Source organism: Aquila chrysaetos, chromosome 1 (genome assembly GCF_900496995.4).
Source record: "Aquila chrysaetos chrysaetos chromosome 1, bAquChr1.4, whole genome shotgun sequence".
NCBI lineage: Eukaryota > Metazoa > Chordata > Aves > Accipitriformes > Accipitridae > Aquila > Aquila chrysaetos.
Window position 1 is genome coordinate 17,182,996 of NC_044004.1, and position 22,007 is coordinate 17,205,002.

At 40.0% G+C, this 22,007-nt stretch overlaps 1 protein-coding gene across 11 annotated transcripts in view; it reads right to left on the reverse strand.

Annotated features, from left to right (window-relative positions):
- LDB2 (LIM domain binding 2) overlaps positions 1–22,007 on the reverse strand; it is a 390,737-nt gene that overhangs the window by 52,611 nt on the left and 316,119 nt on the right. For all 11 annotated transcript variants that reach the window (XM_030020920.2, XM_030020911.2, XM_030020904.2 and 8 more), the window contains one exon: positions 653–825. In XM_030020920.2, the coding sequence (XP_029876780.1) occupies positions 653–825 (173 nt within the window). The remainder of the gene's footprint in view (positions 1–652; positions 826–22,007) is intronic.

Sequence of the window (22,007 nt, forward strand, 5' to 3'; positions counted from 1 at the left end):
TAACATAAGAAAATTTTTGTTTTAATTTGTATTTTCCACCTTTTTGGTACTGTTTTTTATAAATATATGGCACTCAGTTTAATTACAGGACTAGAAGTGGCCAATTCATGAAGATAATTCACTATCAATTACAAATATTGAATATTCACTAACTGCCTGGTCCAGAGCATGTTTAAATCAATTGACTCCTTCCATTGACTTCACTGCCCTTTGGACCAGCATCCTACTGTATTAAATCACTATTTTCCTAGAGATTTATAGTCCTTGGACTGGGTAAGTATCAAATGTAATGCATACCATCCCAAATGGTAGGTACCAGCAATGTAAAATCTCATTGTTGCTTTAAAATCAAGCCCAGAGAAAAGGAGATGGGCAGGTTGAATTTAATTCACATACAACTGATGATTCTGGCAACCTGGCATTATGTGCTTCTCTTGCAATCTTTCTGGGAGAATTGCAGAGGATGCCCACAGAATTTTCCAGTCACGTAATGAATATAGAAAATAGTAATTAAATGGCTTCAAGGGTTTTCAGTATTAGAAATAATCTCAGTCTACCAGAAAAATGCAACAGCCAATATTTTTCACCCTTATACACACTGAAAAAGAAAAAGAAAAACCAACAACATGCTTTATTGAGTCTTCCCTGTTACCTTGGTAAACATGGGTTTTCCATGCTGAGTGACCATGGTGCATTGATCACAGTCCACTGTGATGGATGAGTTGTGGTATGACTCTTTTGAGTGCTTGAGAATGTAATACAGGTCTGTTACACCTCCTTCAAAGACAGTGCTAAAATAACGAGGAATGAGGGTCCTTCCAATTGCTGTGAGGAAAATACAAAGCAGAATTCAGCAAATGCTCTAGGTTATAAAATCTCAAACCATTTGCTAACAGAACATGAATAATTTTAAGTGCAATGAAATCAAACTTTCATTTAACGAATATAATACATGTTCTCTGCTGTAGAAATGTTGCGCCTGCTCCCATTGAAATCAATGAAAATGGCTTACTCCATTCAGAGGGAGTGGGCTCATCTTATTTAATCTTTTTACATTGATGGCGAGTTAGAGTCACTCTTGAAACCATCTGCAAGGTTTTTTGTCCCAAAGTAATTATTATACAGAAAGCCACATGGTGTCAATTATGACTGAAAGTTGGATATTACTCATAAATGTATAAATACAAGTGGTGAGCATTTACAGAAATATACTCGTACACCCAAAAAGGCAAAGCACATTTATATAGGGGAGTTGTGTACACATATATGTTGGTCTGTGTGGGGGCACATGTATATTTTTATATACGCACCCACACATACACACACACATGCACACACACTCTTGATTGAATAGGAGGGCTGCTGCCGAGAAATTGGGGTCCTGGGGATTGAAGAAGGACCTGAGAATGCAATACGATATATGTTACACAATATATGACTACCCACAGGTCTATCTGAGATCTCTTTTTAGACCAGAAGTATTTATGTCATAGGCTAGAAAGTCTGAGCAGACACCTGAACTAGCTTATATGCATCACTTAAACCCCAAACTATGAACTCAAGGTACCCAATTCCGCAATACTTACTTGGGCAAAACACTCACTGAAGTCACACCTCTTACTTCAATAGCAGTTTCTGGTAAGTACTACAAGGTCTAATTCCAAATATGTAATAGTAATAGTGAGCTTCTGAGTGTACTTCAGATGCACAAACTAGCAGAGCACTGACATCAAAGGCAATTATCTCATATGCAACCGATGTTTTCCATCTCTGTTTTTACAGATAATTTTGGATGCAACCACAAGCCTGGTATGACAGAACACTTCAGTTTATAATAGACCGATACTTCCATACCAAGTGACTCATTGCTTTGCATGCATTAATCAATCCACAGTAATTCTAAGTGGTGGATACATAAAAATCACCTCCATTTTACAGAGGGAAAAACCAAGAGATCTAAACTGTGTTTTGGAAGAATGAGATAGAAAAGTCACCATCAACAGGCAAAATTAGAGTTCATTAGTTCCTAATTCTTATTTGTCTATTAGGACTATGTGGTGACTCATGCCTCCCTCATTTGCTGTATACTTTTGAGAGTAATTTCTAAAAAAATTATTTTGCCAGCATACGAACAAAGGCTCCTGACCCTAAAAATGTATTTGCAAGTGGGTGTTGTAAATTAAAAAGTATGGCGTTTTCACAGTTCTGTGAAAACTGTTTCTGCTCTGTGCATTACAATGTGCAATATTGCATGTGCAGTCATAACGCACATTATACAATGAAAATACACAAATATAGAAAATTAGGACTTGTTAAAGCTTTTGCTGTAATATTAGATATTAATGTAATTTAATGTACAAAAATATACCACAGTCTCTGGAAGTGGCTGACAATTCAATGAATATGTTGAAAGACTATTCTATGACTCTAGCTCCTGAAAAAACCCACCCACTCACCATGCATATATTAATTTTCCACAGTCATTTAATTTAATTTAGAAAAACTAAAGTCCAGCGTATGAGCATAGGACTCAACTCAGGCTCTAACTCAAATTTCTCCATGTTGGTATGGTATATAGTAAAACGTGAAATTTACCCATCAAGTTAATTTCTTGCTCCCCTAAGGCTAATTAGTGCAAATTAAATTTCCTGCTAATCATCCTAAGCAGCAAATGTGTGATATGAAAATCCAGCATTCCTACTGATTGTGATAAACTTCTATTCACGTGACTTATGCACTGCATAAATATCTAGAAACTATTTTAACTGCATAGACGGTTCCCAAAGTAGCATGGTCATATGGTGTTACTTTTTGCCTTGTATTCACAGCTACAACACATTAAAGAAGGCTAGAGATACATTAAATACCTTATGCTTATTACTTTTCCTAGTAAGCATTACCTATGTTTGCCACAGGGATATGCTACTGTGAACAACAAAGTGGGGGACCAAAAGGATGAAGAGGAGTAGAGGTGCACACAAGGATATGCCCCATCAAACCTGATTTTCAATGACAGATGCACATGCAGACCCCGTCTGTCTGTAAAATTGAAAATAGCTAATGCAAATGTCCAGCATAAATTATTATAGCTAATATTCAGCTCCAGAAGGAACTTTAATGGAAACCTGTATTAATAAGCAGACCTGTCCTCAGCTCACCATGTTGCCTTGCCACAGAAGACTGAAGCAGGTTCAAGGTTTTGGTTCTCTTCCCGAAGCACTCAATGGCTTAAAAAGATCATTTCATTTCTAAGATAAACATGAAACTCTCTACAGCGGTAACAAAGCTTATTTGTGCAAGAGATGGTGTTTCCAAGAACAACAAAAGGCTGTGGAACAGCTCTTATAAAGTCTAGGGATCATCACAAACTTTGTGCATTTTAAGTGCAAAGGACTTTTCCTTGATTTTTTTCTCCTCCAAATCATAATCGTATATATGAGTATTCAAGTACATATGTGTGCGCACTCCCAGCTCTGCTGCATGCACATATACAATCCTTTCCTGGGCATAGGAATATGTGTGGCAAAAGTGCTTTTCCTTCCCTTCTTGCAGTAGATGGACACACTTAGGTGTGGATGTACACACACCACCTGTGTCTGCCACTGTATATCTCAATGGGATTTTAGCAACACCACGTATCTTCTGGCAGAGTCAGCTGAACGCTGCTTCCTAGGAGGACTCCAAGTAATGTGAAGGCAGGAGTACGGGACAACTTGATACCCGTGACCACTTCAGGTTGTAGTTTAGCCATCCTTGCACCAGTAAGGTGAACTCACAACTTGCAGAGCACAGAGCAAGCTGTACGCTGGCTTCGTCTTGGGTTTGCAGTTCCCCAGAGGCAGTCACAGACAATAATGGAAAGTATAGTCTAAATAGTGTATGGTGTAATATCTAAACGCACCAACAGGGCTGAACAAAGCTTTACATGCTACTGCCATTGGAATTCCTTCATGTTTTAGAGCTTGACTTTTAGTCCACAGAATACACTTTTAAGAGTGTATCTCTGCCTGGTTTTGTAGGGCTCCTCCCTCCCACACCGCACTTCCAGAAAGGAGCATCATACAGCCACCCTCAGAGCCAGATCTTTGCCACAGGAGCTCGGAGAGCAAGCATCTGCAGTAGCAGTTTGAGTACAGGGAGGCTCTTGTAGTTTCCTCTCCTGGTGTCAGGGTCCTGAGAGCACCCTGAGAGCACCTCTGCTTTGGGGTTGGGCTGCCATGCAGATTTTCTTTCCAGTTTCTCAGGGGAATCCTTGCCCAGCTACTGCAAGGCTTTCTGCCTACAGCCTCGTGATGTTCCCTGCAACCGGATTTCCTTCCAGCCCTGACTCCTATCCAACTGTTGCTCTTTATTCTTTCTCCGGTCTCTTTGTTCACCTGCCGCCATGGTCCAATCCTCTATTTTCTCACCTTATGGTTGGTTGCTTTGCATCAGTTATCTTCCAAGTTCACTGTTGATCTCCCAGTATCTCCCTGTCTTCTCTCCCCTTCCTTGCATGCTGTCCCTTTTTCTCTTGTTTAAAGAGGCTCATTAACCCTTCCCAAATGCACCCGATTTCCTCATTCTGCTTACTTAAGCAGCTGTCTAGTCTCAGTCTCCTTGTTCTCCTCCACTCCCCCACAAATGTCAGCTTCACACACACTTTCTCAGTGCCCCTCCTACCCAGCCTGGCTGCCCCAGCTCCTTGCCCCAGGCTCCCTGCCTCAGCAGTCTAAGCCCTTGATTTTGTGGGTTTTTTCCCCCAAGATTCTCTCTCTGCCCTTTTCCCCACTCTGCCTCCTCCTAACAGCAGATTCTTTTCTCCAAATGAACCCCATCTCTCCTTCCTTCCTTCAGCTTCTCATCCAGCCAGGGACCAGGCAAGAGGACTTCTTCCCTCTGTGCCCCCACCCCACCCTCCCAGCCAAACATCTCCCCATTCCCCGTGTTTTTCTCACTGACTTCCAACTCTCCCTTACTTAATCACCCTCCATCTTCTCCTTTCACCTCCCAGTTACTATTTCTCTCCCCTCTCACATCAATGTCATCTTGTCCTGTTTTTTATCCTGCTCTTTTTTTTTCCTCCTCTTTGCTCTTCTTTCCTTCACATTCAGGTCAAGTTTCTTCCTTCGCGGGGCCACCTGGATCCTGGGCGCATCCGCCGGCAGTGCAGGAGAAGGACGGGCTTCCTGCTCTTGTGTGCAGCACCAGCTGAGCCTTCCCTGTGGGCTTTGCGGTGGAAATGTCCACGACTCAACACAGCCCTGAGCTGCAACATGTCTAGTTACCCTCCGCAGTTGGCATGTGGATAGCCCCATTGGGCTCCTATGAGAAGCCTTACTATGTTCCTGGGAAATGGAGTCCTTGGAAACTTTAGCTGTCAAATTCTACTAAAGCCTGCACTGAGTACTTGAGAATGGGTGCTTCTTTTCCCCAAAGATTTATAAATTTGCCTAAATTCAGTCAGATTTCCACAGAGAGGACAAAAGGGGAAACCCCTGCTGCAAAGGTGAGCAACCCTACTCCAGAGCATACAGATTCTTGGGCATTTAAAAAAAAGTTGCAAGACTTTTGTAAGACGGACAAAACAATATTTTTCCATTTTGGGGGGAAGAAGAAATCCTTTTTGGCTTAAATAAAAAAGAGCTAGCTAAAAGCAAAAACAATTTCAGCTTTATTGGGTCAAGTTTGTCAAAATTATAAATAAGTAGGAAGAAGGCCTTTTCATGGGACTTATCAAACAATATTAATAATAGATGCTATATCATCTGCCTGCAAGAATACATTAGAATAGCCATGACTGCAGATGCTGAGGCTCTGAGCCCAATACTCAGGCTTAGGAAAGCAGACGTAGGTTCATACCTGCATCTATACAAATACTAACAGGCTTTTACAGTGACATTACCCACAAAAGACTTTTACAGTGTGAAATGTGACACCTGCATTGTAAGATACTGGATATAATAGAAGGAAAATTCACCTGCCCCTCAGCATTCAGGCATTAATTCCAGATCACTGGAATGCTTCTTTAAATTATCATTTTGTCCTGGGCAGCATCCTTCATCCCTAGCTGAGTATCTGAGGAGGTACTATTTCCCATGAGAAGCAGGCACTGCCCCTTAACGTTTGCTTCATTTGCACTAGCAAATCCCCAGATAGCAAAGCAAGCTGACAAAGATCAGCTGGATTTAGCAACAGGTAATAGTTATTTATATGAAAATGTCTATAAGAAAGGCATATCTGAAGTGACTATTTTGCACAAAATATAATGCTGTCATCTGCTGGAATGACGTACCTTTAGCCTATTCAGTGGTGTAACAGCTTGGCTACATGTGATTTTGTATACCTTTCCAGTAGATCAGAGACCTAAATATAATTTTAGAATTGAAGTAAGACAGGTAGATTTGTGACACTCCCCCAAACATGAGTGGTCCAGAAATCAATTAATTCAATCTATGAACATAGCAAGAAGCTTTATAGGTCAGTAACAGTTATATTATATATAATTTCTTAAGTATCATTCCTGGGGAATTCTAAAGAAAAGAATGAAACCATCTGACATATTAAATGGCTCAAGGCCTGCCTCTCAGGGAGGGATGCATTTGGGTCACACTCCCACTTTTTGGCCTGGGCATGCAATGATAATGATTAGGGTGCCCTTCTGTCATCCTGATCCTAGCAATCATTATTTTCATGCTGTCCTTTCATTTATTTCCCCTTTTAAATATGTTTGCCTGAGTGTAAAATACTTTATTCTCTCAGGAATATGTTTAAGTCTAAAATTATTTTTCCATCCCAAATTGAGGCAAAAAGTCCAACTATCTCTAGGTGGGAATGGCCGTAACTTGTGCAGTTCAGGGTTTTTGCAAGCCTCAGACTAGCTATGGGCAGAAAGCCAGTTAAAAAAATAGTTTGTAATATAATTGTGGTACCGCTGCACACCATGTGGTGGTGATGGTACTGTTGGTTTGGGGTTTTTCTCCCAAGGAAGATTTGAATAAAATAGAAAGTAAACATGTTTTTCTAGTTCACAGGAAACTGGTATTATTTGTGGGCTAGGAATAGAAGAACACTTCCTCCTTTTGTGTCCCAAAGATAGGCTGTCAAAATCTCAATGCCCTCTCTACAGAATGCAGGTTCACAGCCTCTTTGCAGAAGCAAGGCTTGATAGCAAACCCCTCCTTGCTCACTGAACTGCTCGTGTGTTGCCTTTACAGTAGATGCTGTCAGGGGCAGAAGCTTGGATTTTGCATATACATACACACCATGTAAGATAAATGCTAAGTTGGTATAGAAGTGAAACAATGGAAGTGTTAATCAGTGAAATAAAAATACTGGTTTTATTGCTTCCAGGCTGGTTTTTGCAGCCCTGAATCCTGTCAAGTCCTATGTCTTCAATTAGAGCTAGGATACAAAATAAGTAATAAACCAGACACAAATAAAAACATAAAATATAAAGAGCTTTTAAACATTCCACAGAATCAGCAACAGAATGAAAAAACCACCCTGTGCCTATAGCTTAAAGGAGCTCTGTCTGGAAGCTCTGGTGCAGCCTGCAGCTGATTATCTCATCCACATGCTATAGACAGGCTCGAGGAACTCCACTGGTTGGGGCTGTGGGTTTTTTTGGCTTCCAACACAAAAAGTTGAGCTGTCCTGTAAAGCTCTGGACAGACCATGAAAGTCCCTTGCCTGAGCGATTGTCACAGTTGGATCTCAGTAATTAAATGGAGATACTCTGCCTAACTCTCCCTCAGCCAGACGTAAGGGCTAGGGAAGCCAGGAGAGGACTTCCCATTGATTGCAAATGAGCTTTCCTGAGCACTGCAGAAGAAAGCCTGAGCTTTCTGTTAATTGTTAATTGACATCTCTGGGCATGGCTAATTGACATCTGCGTGGGCTAGAGCCTGGCATGTTCATTTACATATGTTTTTGTAACTGAAATAAACAAGTCAGTACACACAAAGCAAAACTTCATGGAGTTACATAGTGATGTCATTGCTGTTATTCTGCCTATATTTCTACTTGCCCAAATTTGTCCCAGTGAAATAGCATGTCAGGTGTGTTCCCTCCCAGACACCGTCCATCTGGCTGGGACGTGGAGGGAGGGATCCCTCCATGAAGCTGGACAACAGTAAAGCTCCAGTTTTCAGTACTGTGACCTGCTCTCTGGAATTGCTGCAAGGCAGGCGGCTCATGGGAATGCCCCTCCACCTTCCTAAGACCTTATCTGGTGAGTGGATTCAAACCCATACAACATGAATCTGTCAATTCCCAGGAAAAGCTACTGTCAGATTTGATAGTATGGCACGAAAGGCAGTGAAAAGACAGTCTAATAAGTCCAAATTCTGTCTCAGAGATGTCTGGGACATGTTGATTAAACCACCCACATGTATCCAAGGCAGAATCTGGCACACACAGATCTGTCCTTTTTTTCTCCCTATCTAGTGGGTAAGATTGGGCTCCTATCATTTAGACTTCTTATAGAATAAAAATTATAATGTATGATTAATTTCCACTTACAGGAAATTTCTAGGTTTTTATACAAATTAAATACTAAGTAAAATTAAATATATGATTTAAAATCTATAACAACAGTAGTAATAATATATTACAGTATACTAGTATACTATTAATAGTAGTATACTAGTAATATACTACATTGTGTTTAAACATTCAGAAAACATCTGTATAATCTACAGACATTATAGATTTTAAACTCCATGAAGTTTGGAAGACAGTGGAAGTTCTACCTCCATATTGCTAATAAAGCACAGCTTTTTGAGGAGTAAAATTAGCCGTACATACATTCTTCCCCTGTCCTTACAATTTTGGTTTTTTCTTTAACGATCTACTTAGCACTTCATGGAAATTGGGGAAATCTAAGGTTTCCAACCATTTTGCCTTTGTTCGCAATTTTGTAGCAAAACTGCAAAAGTGGGATGAGTAACATGGATTCAGCACTGTGACTGAGTGACTTGAATCCTTCCCACATCCGGAATCCAATGTTTTGGGGTGTTTTTGTTTTGATCCATGGTACTTCCGTGGTATCTGCAATATCTTATTTATTTTATGTCAACAATATTGCCTACAGTTAAAAGCTATAACCCAAAACACTAAAGCTTATAAAATTGTAAATGTCTAGGTTTCCCTCTCCAGTTCCTTCTATGCTGTGTAATTCAATCATTGTGTTAAGTTTGACTCTGCCTTTTCTCCAGTAAATTTTCTAACAACATTTTACCCTGGTGAGGATTTGCCTGCATAATTTTGATTCAGTTGACAGTGTATTTCCTTTTCTCGAAAGTCTGTAACTAGCACTTCAATCCTCTAAAACACACTTGAGTCAAGAACAAGTAACAGAAACTTCAGGACAATGAGACCTCAGCTTAACTCCCCACAACTTATGACCCTTATTCCCATAGACATATAATCTGCAACTCAGTCTTAAATCCATCATCTCTCTGAAGACAGACAGTATTTTACTATAAATCATTTTAGTAAAAACAGTCAGAAAACAACTAAAAAGCTTTGTATGTCTCAGTACAAAGCTAAACTGCATCAGCATAGTTTTTCATTAAGGCTCAGCCAGCCTACCTATTACAATAAAATTTCCTCCCAATCCTTTCCTTATTATACTAGCAGCACACTACCAGTCTTTAAAGAATTGCTCACTACAAAATTCAGTCTTCAGATCTCAAGTATTTCAGCCTCAGGCTGAGACCGTGTGGACCAGGGGATGTGGAAAGCAAGTCCAAGACCCCTTTCACAGGATTGCACCTGGGCTTGGAGGACACCTCTGAGGATCGTCTGGTCCAACCCCCCACTCAGAGCAGGGTCACCTGCAGTGGGTTGCCTAGGACTGTGTCCAGCTGGGTTTTGAATATATCCAGGGATGGAGCCTTCACGACCTTCCTGGGTAACCTGTGCCAGTGTTTGACCATCCTTCAAGGAAAATGCTTTTTCTTATGTTTAAATGGAATTTTCTGTGCTTTACTTTGTGTCCAGTGCCTCTTGCATTTCACTGGGCAACACTGAGAAGAGTCTGGCTCTGTCTTCTTTACTCTGTCCCCATCATATATTTACACACATTGATAAGATGCCCCTTCTCAAGGCTGCACAGTCTCAGCTCTCTCAGCCTCTCCTTGTATGACAGATCCTCCAAGCCCTTAATCATATTCATGGCTCTTCTCTGGACTCTCTCCAGTACATCCATGTCTGTCTTCTAAATGGTGAGCCCAAACTGAGTATCCTACTCCAGATGCGTCTCACCAGCACCGAGGGAAAGATCACCTCCCTCAGAGTCTCCCTAATGCAGCCCAGGAGGCTGTTGGCTTCTTTGCTGCAATGGCACATTGCTGGCTCACAGTCGCTTGAACTCTCAGCTCCTTTCCTGCAGGTCTTACAACCAGCACCTCAAATTCAAGCACAAATAGCAGAGCACCAGCCCTGCACATTGCTGTACCAGCTTCAAGCTTTATGTTTTCGCTCTGTATCCAGTGACAACACTCTAAGAACTCAGGGAGTCTGATCATAAAATGAAAACTCAGAGCCCATACAACTTGTTTAAACAACTGAATTAGGTTTCTAGTAGTACAGAGCAGGCCAGACCCGTAGCCACATTGAAAAATTCAGAATTTGTCACAGCAGGCACATTTCTGAGAAAGCCTATGGTCTAAGCTGATTTTTTAGGCTGGAGGGGTAAAGTGTTTGAGAGGGTTACCCATATTCTTTTTCCACACACAAAAGACATACCTTAGATGAGGAAGCTCCAGCTTTAACTGTAAAACTTCTGCATCTTATAAATCAAAACCATCACTCCCTAGCAAAGATCTGTACACGAATATTTTAGCGAAGAGAATATTTATATTTGCATAAAAAATCTGCACTCTGAATGCGAATAAAGCTGGAACAAATGGTTTGCCTGGTTGCAGTATACAGCCACTCACATTTCTGTCTGTGCTAATCATTCTGTTTGAAGAAGGAGTATTTCAGCTAACTTTGTTCAACAACTGCAAAGAAGAAAGTTTTAAAGGCAAGCCAAAGAGGTTATTCACAGCTGTATGACAAACCACTGTCAAAACATAACAAACCACAACCAAACTCAAGCAGAAAATGACAAAATGTAAGACCGTAAAAATGATGGAAATTGTGCAGGACAGGCTTTTTAGATGAACAAATGCAATCTGTACCGGCACAAAGGACCAACACAGCACAGAAAATGATACCCAGAAAAGTCGTCTCAAGAAATAAAGGCAAAAACATAAAATTCAAATGACAGGACACCAAAAGGAACAGACAAAAAACAGGCAAACCATCCAGTTGTATTAAATCAAGCACACCCCTGACCCTTGACTTCATCTGACCTAGCAGAATACTAAACATGGCATGAAACAAAAAATTATGTAAAAGCACAAGCAAGATGACATTAAGATAAAGTGATGTTGGCCATACCCTCACATACTGCCACAATTCTTTTATGCAGGTACCCAAGCTGGTCTGGGGCAGAACCTAGACAGAGTGCTCAAAACCAAAGCTTAGCTGCTGTAGAAAATGGGTGTCTGCCTTTCTGTGGTGTGTTTGTGCTGGTGTAGGGTTAACTGGCCATCCCACACATTTCACAGCAATCGACTTGATTAATCTCATGTTGATCTGAATCCAAACAGTTCCACAAAAATTAAGCTAGTCACTGGAACCACACCAATTACCACCTGCAAAGAATTTGGCCATTATGCTGGGGATCTCCCCGCGCCCCCCAACATTGTATAAATATTCAAACTATTGCTACGAAAGCATGTAGGAAGATGTTGTGCTGTATTTGCTGGCGCAAAGTTGTTCTGAAGACAGATGTCTACAACATAATTCTACTAGTTTCTGATCTCCACTCTCTCCTCTAAAGCATGTTGAGATGGGAAGCTGAGGCAGGGAAAAAAAAAAAAAAATCTTACATGTATTCTAGAAATACTATTAAACATTTACAGCCTATATGAGGGAAGAATAAACAACTGACAAAGTACTGATCTGAATAATGCATAGGTCCCTTTCACCCTTAGAAACATTAAAAGAGAAGCTGCGAGTGACTGAGAGCACCATGTGCAGTGGATAGCTTTTTCACTTCTAAAGCTCCCGATTTACATCCAGGCAAAATCAGCAGCAACATACACCTTTCATTACCTGCAACTCTGATAAATCCCATGTTTGGTTTCAGTCCAGTTTGTATCTGCCAGAATAGCACCTCACACCACCACCACCATGCCTGATGAGAAGCCTGAGGACAAGCACAGGCTGCCAGGACCTCACAGGGCTCAGCTCGGGCAGAATTTACCTTTCTTCTTGGATGCTTTCTGCAGCTCTCCACAAGCTCCCCTCTACTGAGACAAAGCTAGTAACAGTACTTATGGCAGCTAGTTTAAGTTACTTAAAGCTACTCCTTCACTGTGGTTAGTACAGTGTAAACATAGCCATGAAGGTATCTATAAAACACATTGTAGGCAGACACCAACTTGCTCTGCTAACACTTCAAGTAACCCAAAAGCTACGTGTTTGCATAGCGTGGCATCACGTCTGAGCAAGTAAACCCTGTGAAGAGGCAGGATATATTTGTTTGGGCTCTGAGCCAGATGAAAATGGCCACACAGCATTTGGTCAGCCCGACATGTGGGCAGAATGGGCTCATATAGGCATTTGCCAAATAGGCATGGCTGACCTCCTCGAGGCTGGAAGACTTCTTTTCATGGCAAGACTGAAGCCCACAGGTAGGCAATGTGAAGGAGAAAGACAGTCCCTTCCCTGAACACAGGACTTCGTGCTCAAGCACTGTCAGTCAAGCATCACAGCACGGTCCACATTCAGGTGAAAAATATCAGAGGTGAAATGTGTTGATATGTGCATCAAAGGGGACATAACATAGTGGGGAGTGTGTCTGGAGAACTGGTGGGAGGTGAGGGGTTACAGTGATATGATAAAAGACACACACGGCATTCTCAAAATCCTCAAACTGCATTGAGCACATGTGGATTGATAACCAGCACGATTTTTCTGGTAATTTTATGCTGTAGACGTATGAACAATATCTCACCAGTGGATAATATCAGTTGTTGGTTATATACATGTTTTATAACAACCAGAACACTCTTTTTCAAAAAGCTGTTGGTGGTTGGCTTTGATTTCTTTTTTTCTGCAGCAAAGCTTGCTTTCCTACTCTCTTTTTCTTTCTCTTTCAAGCTCATGGAAGCTAACTGCAGAGAAAGTAAAAAGGTATTCAACACACTAGACAAAATAATTAGGAAAATATTCTACCATTTTAAAATGTTTTGTTGGTTTTAAAAGTGCAGCTTGTTTATTACCCTTAAAACAAAGGCAAGTGCCCTGTGTTTAGCTATACAAATCAGATGTCTGACAAAATAATATCAAATAATAAAGAACCAATTTCAGAAAAGGGCAAGCAATGTAACAGGTTTATAAGCTTCAGTCAGAACACATGTTGTATGTAGTTTTTAATAAAATTTTATGCAGCAAGTAATGTAGAATGCTCTTAACTTGAAAAAGGTAACATCAGTAATGAGTGCTGTAACAAATCTGTACTGAAGCTGAAATAGCCTCTTCCTATGTTTTCTGTCCTTTTAGCTGTATGATACATTTTTTCCACATTTCACAGAGAGTTATTATATCATCTTCTTGATATATTTTTGCTACATCGACTCCCTGTGATTTCTGGAACCACTACAGGTAAGATGCAGTTCCCATGACAATGCTGAACTGCCACTGTCAGGACAGCTTCAGGGACCCCCTGAACATAAACCATAACAACCACCAGACAGGATCAACCCAAATGCCCACCCAGACCAACAACTGTGCCTGAAAACAGCCAAAGTAAAAACCTAAGAAAAAAATGGGGAAAAAAAAGGACAATTGTGACATGATCCTTGCCCTGGTCCATCATACCTGCTTCCAAAAATGAACAGGCGGAAAGCTACAAAGGTGATGGTTGCATTCAATTACACATGGAAGTCACGGCTACTAATAGCTTTTAACATCCAAGCACAATGAAATCGCAGGGAACCTCATGCGCTAAATATCGACCTAACAACTCTTTCTCTTGGAACATATTTTCTTACAGAAATGAAGAAATTCAAGGTGGGAAGTTTTTCTCTAAAGGTTTAGCAATAACATTTATCTTTCAGCAGTGTTGATAGGGTTACAGTGCAACGCTGCCAATAAGCATCCCTGTTGACACCAGAGAGATCCAGATCGATAACTCAATGTTCTGATATCTTAACATGCATATGACTATCTAACTCAAAATACTTCTTTAACAAATTAAAAATATTTTTTCAAAATCTACCAAACTTGGAAAATGTACAGAAATCACCTAATATGGGAAAACCAATTTAATTTGGTATCTTCCACATTTGTCATGGTCAAACAGGACTCTGAATAAAAAAAATGTGATACTCCACTTGCAGTGTAAACATGAAGATATGGTGCTGTATACATACATATTTGAAATACCCCCCAGCTTTCAAATAATTTGTACATATTTCACAACCAAGAATATTTTTTTAAACAGCAGCATTGCAAAATCAGCTCGGGATCTGGAAACAAATTTGCGTGCCGATTACTGCAGTGAATAGTTAGCTGGCACATTTGTTTACAAAACCTAACACCATATAAGAGTAAGATTGGTAGGAACCAATTCATACTTGTGTTATAAGACAAATAAAAAAGGTGCTGGAATAAAATGCAGAAAAGCCAGTCCAAAATTGTTATCTTGTAGGCATCCATTACACAGAAGAGTTATAGAAAGTAACACTCCTACAAAGTCATTTTTTCACCATAACCATAGAAAAATATCTCTGCCTAAAGTCAGTCTTCCTTCACTACACTCATACATGAATATTTTCAAATGATTTTTCCCCTTGTTAATCCTGATCTTAGTTCAGACATTATTCAAGGACAAATCCTGGTCCCTCATGGATCTCCACTTAAACAGCAGGAATTTTGCTTGCATAATGATAAGAAGAATTGGAAGAAAATTATCTTCAGTTTTGTGAAGTTAGTCATCTAAGAGGTAAGGGCAGAGGATGAGTGCCATACTCTGATGCAGGACAGGTAGCTGCACTGTTTCTCCTCCCTGTGTGTCCAGATCATGTCAATAAAACACAGTGCATGCAACTTGAAAACCTCAGAGAAATGGGCTTTGCTCTGCAACTACTTGCTAATACAAACTGAATTCTGTATAATTTTTTTTTCAGCAAAATTGTGGATTAATTCAAAACTAAAATGCCATTTTGCTATACAAAATAGAAAAGGAGGAAAAATCGCCCACAGTGAAGCATAAAGCAATTTAGACAAATAAAAGCTGTTCCCAGACCTCTGCACAAACCTTGGACTGAACATGACATTTAAAATTTTTTTGGATCAGCACTCTTGTATTTTATACAGTACTTTATCCACATCCCTCCTATCCTCCTGTTCCTAGAATCAGCACAGCTAGAAATATAAATTAAAAGGTTATTCTTGCATACCTCACATCTGGTTAGAGTTAGGAAGTGCTAAAAATCGTATGAGGGAATTTATTCTCGCAGGCTTTTGAGCTTGAAATTCTTGTTCTTTCCTGCCTTTGCAAGAACCTCAGAGGCAAGTGGTTCTTAAAAAGGGATGGCTATTTTGCTTGCCATTGGAAAAGAGTGAAATTACTTTGATGGTCTAAGCTATGGCTTGGAACTTATAACTCATTAAATATTTGAATGTACGCGAGTTAACATAGAAAACAATTCACAGCAACCAATGTGATACTAAAGACTCTTCTCCCCTGGGCTTCGTACCCAGTAGGTGCCCACACTGACTGCACAATGTAACACAATGCATGTCACATAACTGCAGAAAAGATTCATGGGGTGGTTTGGTTTTGCTACACCATGCAACTGAGTCTCACCTGTTACTGCAGACGAAACTCGCATCAGTATATGGGGACCTATACTTCTGAAAGAGGAAAATATCGACCCTCTCTTACAGTATGTGCTTTTTGTCTACATAACGTTCCCATTCCAGGAGCAATAAACATTTAGCAAAGTGATTCTGAATTTCTTCAGGCTAATCCTCTATGCCAACACACTCACGCAATATCCTACTGGGGTGGAACAGGAGCTTCTAACCATATGCACATTGTGCCGGCAAAGCAGCACGAGTTTGATTTCCAAGAGCTATTCCCATGAGGTGGTGTGCAGCACAGTCACAAGCAGTGGCTCTGAGTGACATTTCTCACCTTTAATGTCTCCTAAAAATCCGCCACTTCCGAGGCAGATGGCAGACTACACCCCCAAAGAGGCAACTTCACAGGAAGCCTTCGCTCTGCGTGGGGATGCTGCGTAGGGGAGCTGAACTTTTGCTCCTCCTCTGTTATTTCCACCTGCTTTTTTCCCCCGAGTTTCATCACTTGTATGTCATCCCATTCACATTTTACTCTCCCATGTCGTAAGCCTTCTGCTCCATTCAATGTCCTTCAAAGGGGTACTGACATGGAAGTCACTCACAAGAAGGTCACCCAAAGCGTTTCCACTGAAGAATTCGTGCTTGCCACTTGTTTGTTAAGTTATCAGTGCTCTGAACGTTCTAAGTAGTGATAAATGCACCCAAACCTGCAGAATCTCAAGAAAGGTGATGGGAATGGTTGAATTTCAGAACACAGGTTTTCATGCAACTGTGAGAAGATTTAAGAGCAAATGGTAGTACTAACAAAACAACATTTTTGTTTACTGCACCAGAGCTACAAGTTACACTTGAGGAATGACATTCTTAACAGTGTCAAGAAAAAGTGGTGTTTACTTTATAAGGAGTAAATTTTAACCTAAATGTGATCAGAAACCAAGAAAAATTCTTACTTTTTTTCAGAGAAACTTCTATGTTTACACGCCAGTATCATGAAAAAAATGACAATATCTATGTTGTGGGTGTCTTTTCTGCCTCCCCAGGGATTCCAGAAATTAAGAATATTTTGGTATATTCTATAGTGATTTATTTGAAATACAAAACTTTATGTAAATATGTTACTTTATGTAACTAGCCAACTGATGTGGAATATCAACTCCTTCCCACATGCCATACTCACTATACTGACCACGGTACGTTGGGTTGACGTATCTTAGGCAAATGTAGCAGTGCTCCCTGCCAAGTCTGCAAACTAGTCCCAAGAGGGTGACTGCCAATGGATGTTTCTTAATGGGCACAGTGAGATGACAATTATGGGGGATTCTTCCAACTACCTATCCATCTATGAATCATTCTCCTAGATTTACCAGGAATTACTACATTGTCTTTATTAAATGTGATACTAAGCAGGAGTCTTGCTGAAAGACCAAATAAAAACTGTACTGCTGGCAACTTTAGATATGTTGAAGGAAAGAGTCATCAGCCACTTGCATATCTGCTAACCACAGGAATACACTACTGCAAGATGGATGGTCTATATTACTGATACCACATTGGTGTCACTGTAATGGAAAATTATACAGGTTTTCTTTTTGTCTTTTTCACTATTTTTTCTCAATGCATCACTGACAGTAGTAATATGAAACTGTTCTTGTTTGAAACGTAGTGGCCTAGAAAATACATAAACTGATGCCTGTGTGTCTGCTACAGAACAGAAGGATCCCAGTGGGCTCCCTTTATAAGATTATTCCAGTATGGGTCAACTGTTGCAATATTCAGCAACCTAAATATCATTAAAGGAGTTATTCCCTACTGTGTCCTTTCCTATCTAACACCTTTTTGAGCAAAAACTTCGATGTTTCCTCCAATACATATTTTTTGAGTATCCCACTGATCTTGCCTGTTCTTGGAAAACACCCTGGCAATCTGCAGAAATTAATCTCATGTTGCAGCATTGCTGTTTTCCATGGCCTGACAGTCCATGCTGCAAAGAGGTGTGTTCATCCGGTTCACTGGACACCACAGTACTACTTCCTGATTCCTCTGCACGGTTACAACAGACATTTACTTCATATATGATTTTGCTAGTAAATTAAGATCCTCATTACCTGAAAAAGTTTCAGAAATGTAGTCTCACTTTAAGAGCAAATCTCTATATGATCTGGCACAAAGTTACTGTCATGAAAGACATTGACAGCAAGAGATGATTGCCTTCCAGAGTTGCAAGAGATATTTTGAAAATAGAAAACAGACCATTGTGTTTATTTACTTATGCTTTTGAAGTGTGCAATATAGAACCCCCCCTCAGCATCACTGGGGAGAGTCAGCAGCAGTTCGGTCTTTGCTGAGATACAGAAGGGACCCTGCCTTTGAGCAGGGAAACTTTCCTGTAACTCTTTACAATTTAGGCTGACTACATGCAATACCATTTGTTGCTGAAATGTACTGTCAATTAGCATATGCAAATTATGGATTAAAATATGCAAACCATATGTAAATCACACTTATTTTTGAAAGGCTTGCCTAAAGAGGGGGATGTAGCTGTCACTTTTAACAATAGCAAACACCTAACAGCAAACGCCTACATGTAAAACTACTAGAAAGACACAGTAGTGGTGCAGTGTTGGAGCACATCTGAACCCACATCCTCTTTCAAGACACAAAATAACTTGGGGTGGGGGGGTGTTGTTGGCATTGGTTCATGGTGTATTGCATACCTGTGCCTACTAGCGAATGCTTTAAGATAGGATAGCTGGAAATACTGCAACAGAAAAGCTTGCAGAGAACAACCTTTCCCCCTGAATATGTAAGCAAGCATATAATGCTCTGTGAGAGAAACGGTAAGTACTAAAAAACCCTTGTACCATGAATAAGAAGGAAAGACCTGGCCCACATTATTATATCACTGCTTTTCTGTGAGAAGTTGAGCCCTAAAGTGGAATGACAGACTCATGATGAGCCCCAAAATCTTCCTTAATTTATCATCATTTTCCCTTGAAAACCTTGAGAGCAAATTTCAAAGCCTCTCCCACGTCTTCTAGAATGTCCTATGGTGCACAGTAAACTGGGGGCAATTATTTCATCAAGAAGCAATTAATTATTTTCATTCATGTCATAAAGATGGGTACTGAACATGTCGGAAATTGAAACAGAAAGCTTACTGCAAATACTTTCACTGAAAATACTGCTCTTGCAGCACAGTTCCTAATCTACACGCAGTTTGATAGAAGTATAATTGTAGGACAGTAAATATTATTGAAATACTTATAGCAGCAACATTCCAAGAGCGGTCACAGTAGTAGAGAGTAAACAGATCTTATTCAGGTAAAGCTCACCCCTCTTTGCATGCAGGCATGAAGCACGCCGTTATAAAAGTGTCACCATGAAAGGGGCTAAGGACGACTTCTTCACGTGGGCAAAGGCCCATGCTCACAGGCGAACCCACGCGGTAGGCAGAGCGGGAGCAATGCAAGACATGACCAGCCTTAGCTGCTTGCTGTCATCCTGCTGGGAGCTACAAGCCCACGGGGAGACACCACAACAGCCCTCGTGAAGGCTCCTACTCCACATGAGGGCTCGGTGGTGGCTGAAGCTGGCTTGGCAAGGCAGCATGTGACAAAAGCCCCCCTCTGAGGTCAGTCACCTCCAGAGGAAGGGCAATAGCAAACAGCAGGGATGGTCACTTTTAAAATAACTACAGCTGTTTCCACATGTGACTGTGTTCTAACAGCGCTGTTTGCAACCATTATTTAATTGTAATTTCAGCTAACCATTTTGCAGTAATTGATGGCTGAATAAGAAATTCAACAACTGCCTATATGGCTGAACAAATTATATTCTGCTTATAATACTTTCTTAACTCAGCCACCCACTATGGCTGAAATATTTGATTGCTAAATTGATTTTTCATTAATTTAATCTTCGAGGATGATTATTATTCTGAAGCCGGACCACACACAATAAAAATAGGCTTTTTATTAGTCATATAGTCATAGGGCACATAGGGAAAAAGGCATGTGCCCTGGCTGATGAATCCTGGCTGATGTATAATTTGTTGTTCCAATGCCAACTTGCAGAAGACCATTACTTCATCACAGTTGGTCTGATAGAAGTGAAAAGAAATTTGGGTCCCATTAGCCCTTTTAAAAAATCTTGACCTTGAAAATATGAAACTACTTGGAAGAGATTTTTAAATAGCTGTAATAACAAAAAATAATCCCAATACTGAAATCTTAAATTAAGAAAAGCTCTTTCTCATTTCAGGAGACATTTGTTATCAGGAAGACAGTGTGTCCTGAAAGTGCTGTGTAATAGTTTCACAGTAAATAAATGCTTTTAAAACCATGGAATGTGATTACCATAAAATACATCCTTGCAAAAAATATAATCAATTAGCAAAAGGTCTTTAATACAAGACACTTTACAAATACATGTCACTGAAACTACTCACACAAATAAATATTTGCGGGAGAGTAAGAGGGAGACCTTAATGCTTTTTCAGAGAAAACTTGCTAGGAAGCAACTACACCTACTCCACTGAATAAGAGATGTGGTCAGCAATATAAATTAGTGGTCAGTGCACGCCATCTCAAAACTCCTGCTTGGTAATGTTTTCAAATTACCTCTTTTTTTCTGGCAGTCGCCATTTTGCAGGTCTTAACTATCCCAGCCAAAGCAAAGCAGCATAATACTGCTGACCTCCTCACGGTCTAGAGAGGCCAATTTTATTTCTAAGGTTAATATTCTTCCTTTTGGCAAGATTTTCCTTTCATTTCTGCAAGTAACCCAGGCCCCAAAATCTTCAACATGATGCCCATCAACTAATGCATTAATCAGTTACACCAAAAATGTCTAAAGCCCTGGACTGACCTGAAACTAGTAGTGTCTCAACCAGGTTAGACCCACCAGGGACCTGTCTTTAACACTAGATCTTTAAAAAAGGAAATGGACAAGAAATGGAGGAAAAACTAGCTTCTGTGTCATTTTCTCTGCATATTATGGGTACATAAGAATCATAACAGCTTGTGTGATGAAGGTGTGAAGAAAGGAAGTGTAGTAATACAAAAGACATAGATGGTTCTTGACATATGCCCTTTTTGCTGCTTAGCAACACGTCAGTGTACTGCATTCTTTTTTTGTTTCAACTTTCTGCATAAAGGATGTTTATACTGGAGGAATTGGTTTTTTGCAGAACCTTATGCACAACCTTCTGCAATGTCCATAATGGTAAAGCAGCAGATATTTTGCGCTGAAGAGAGCCTAGAGGGTTCTGTGATTGTAATACTAAAATATTTTTCAAACAAGATAAGTATTCTCTAGTAGCATGAGCCAGGCAAACCCAAGATGGTCCTCCCTAAGGATTTTCTTTTATTTTCTTTTAATAACAACTCTTGTGATTTAAAGTGCTCTATTAAGACATAGCTCCACCCCCCCCATCCATTATTGTAGGGGAGTAATGTGAAGAACCACTTCACAGTTGAAATTAGATAACCTGTACTTGCTTTGTTCGCCAGAGCCCCCTTCTTTTCTTGCATATATTTTTAAATTATTTTTACTTCCTAAAGTCAGAAAATAATTTAGCCCATTACAAATATTTTTAATAGGAAAACTTTCCTGTATAGTTAATTGTTACTGACAGGCATCTATAGATCAACATTTTTAGCTGCCCAGAACCTTCAGGTTTATTAGCCTGTTAGAAATGATGTGCATTTGAATTTCTGCTGGTGAAATTCACATCGCAAGGATCATAACCTCCAAGAAGCTCCTTTTATATTCTGAGCCAAATTCAACCTCTTACTTCAGTAAAACTTACTACCACACTGTTACAGTGAATTAGTTGTGGAAGTGAACATACAATGGACAGAGCAGACACTATGTTTTTCATATTTTTTAAGGTCTGTACTCATGTCAGCAAAGAAGACCTGAGTTTTACAGGTATTAAAGGTGTTTTATGTCCTCTTAGCAGCCCAGCAGTTTTATTTACACCCATTTTGTGTTTCCTTTGCAAAAATTATGCAGGGTAGCCTTAACATAAATGAAAATAATTCCATAATTTTTTTATAATACACTCCAGCTTTTGTATAATCTAAAGTACCTCTAAT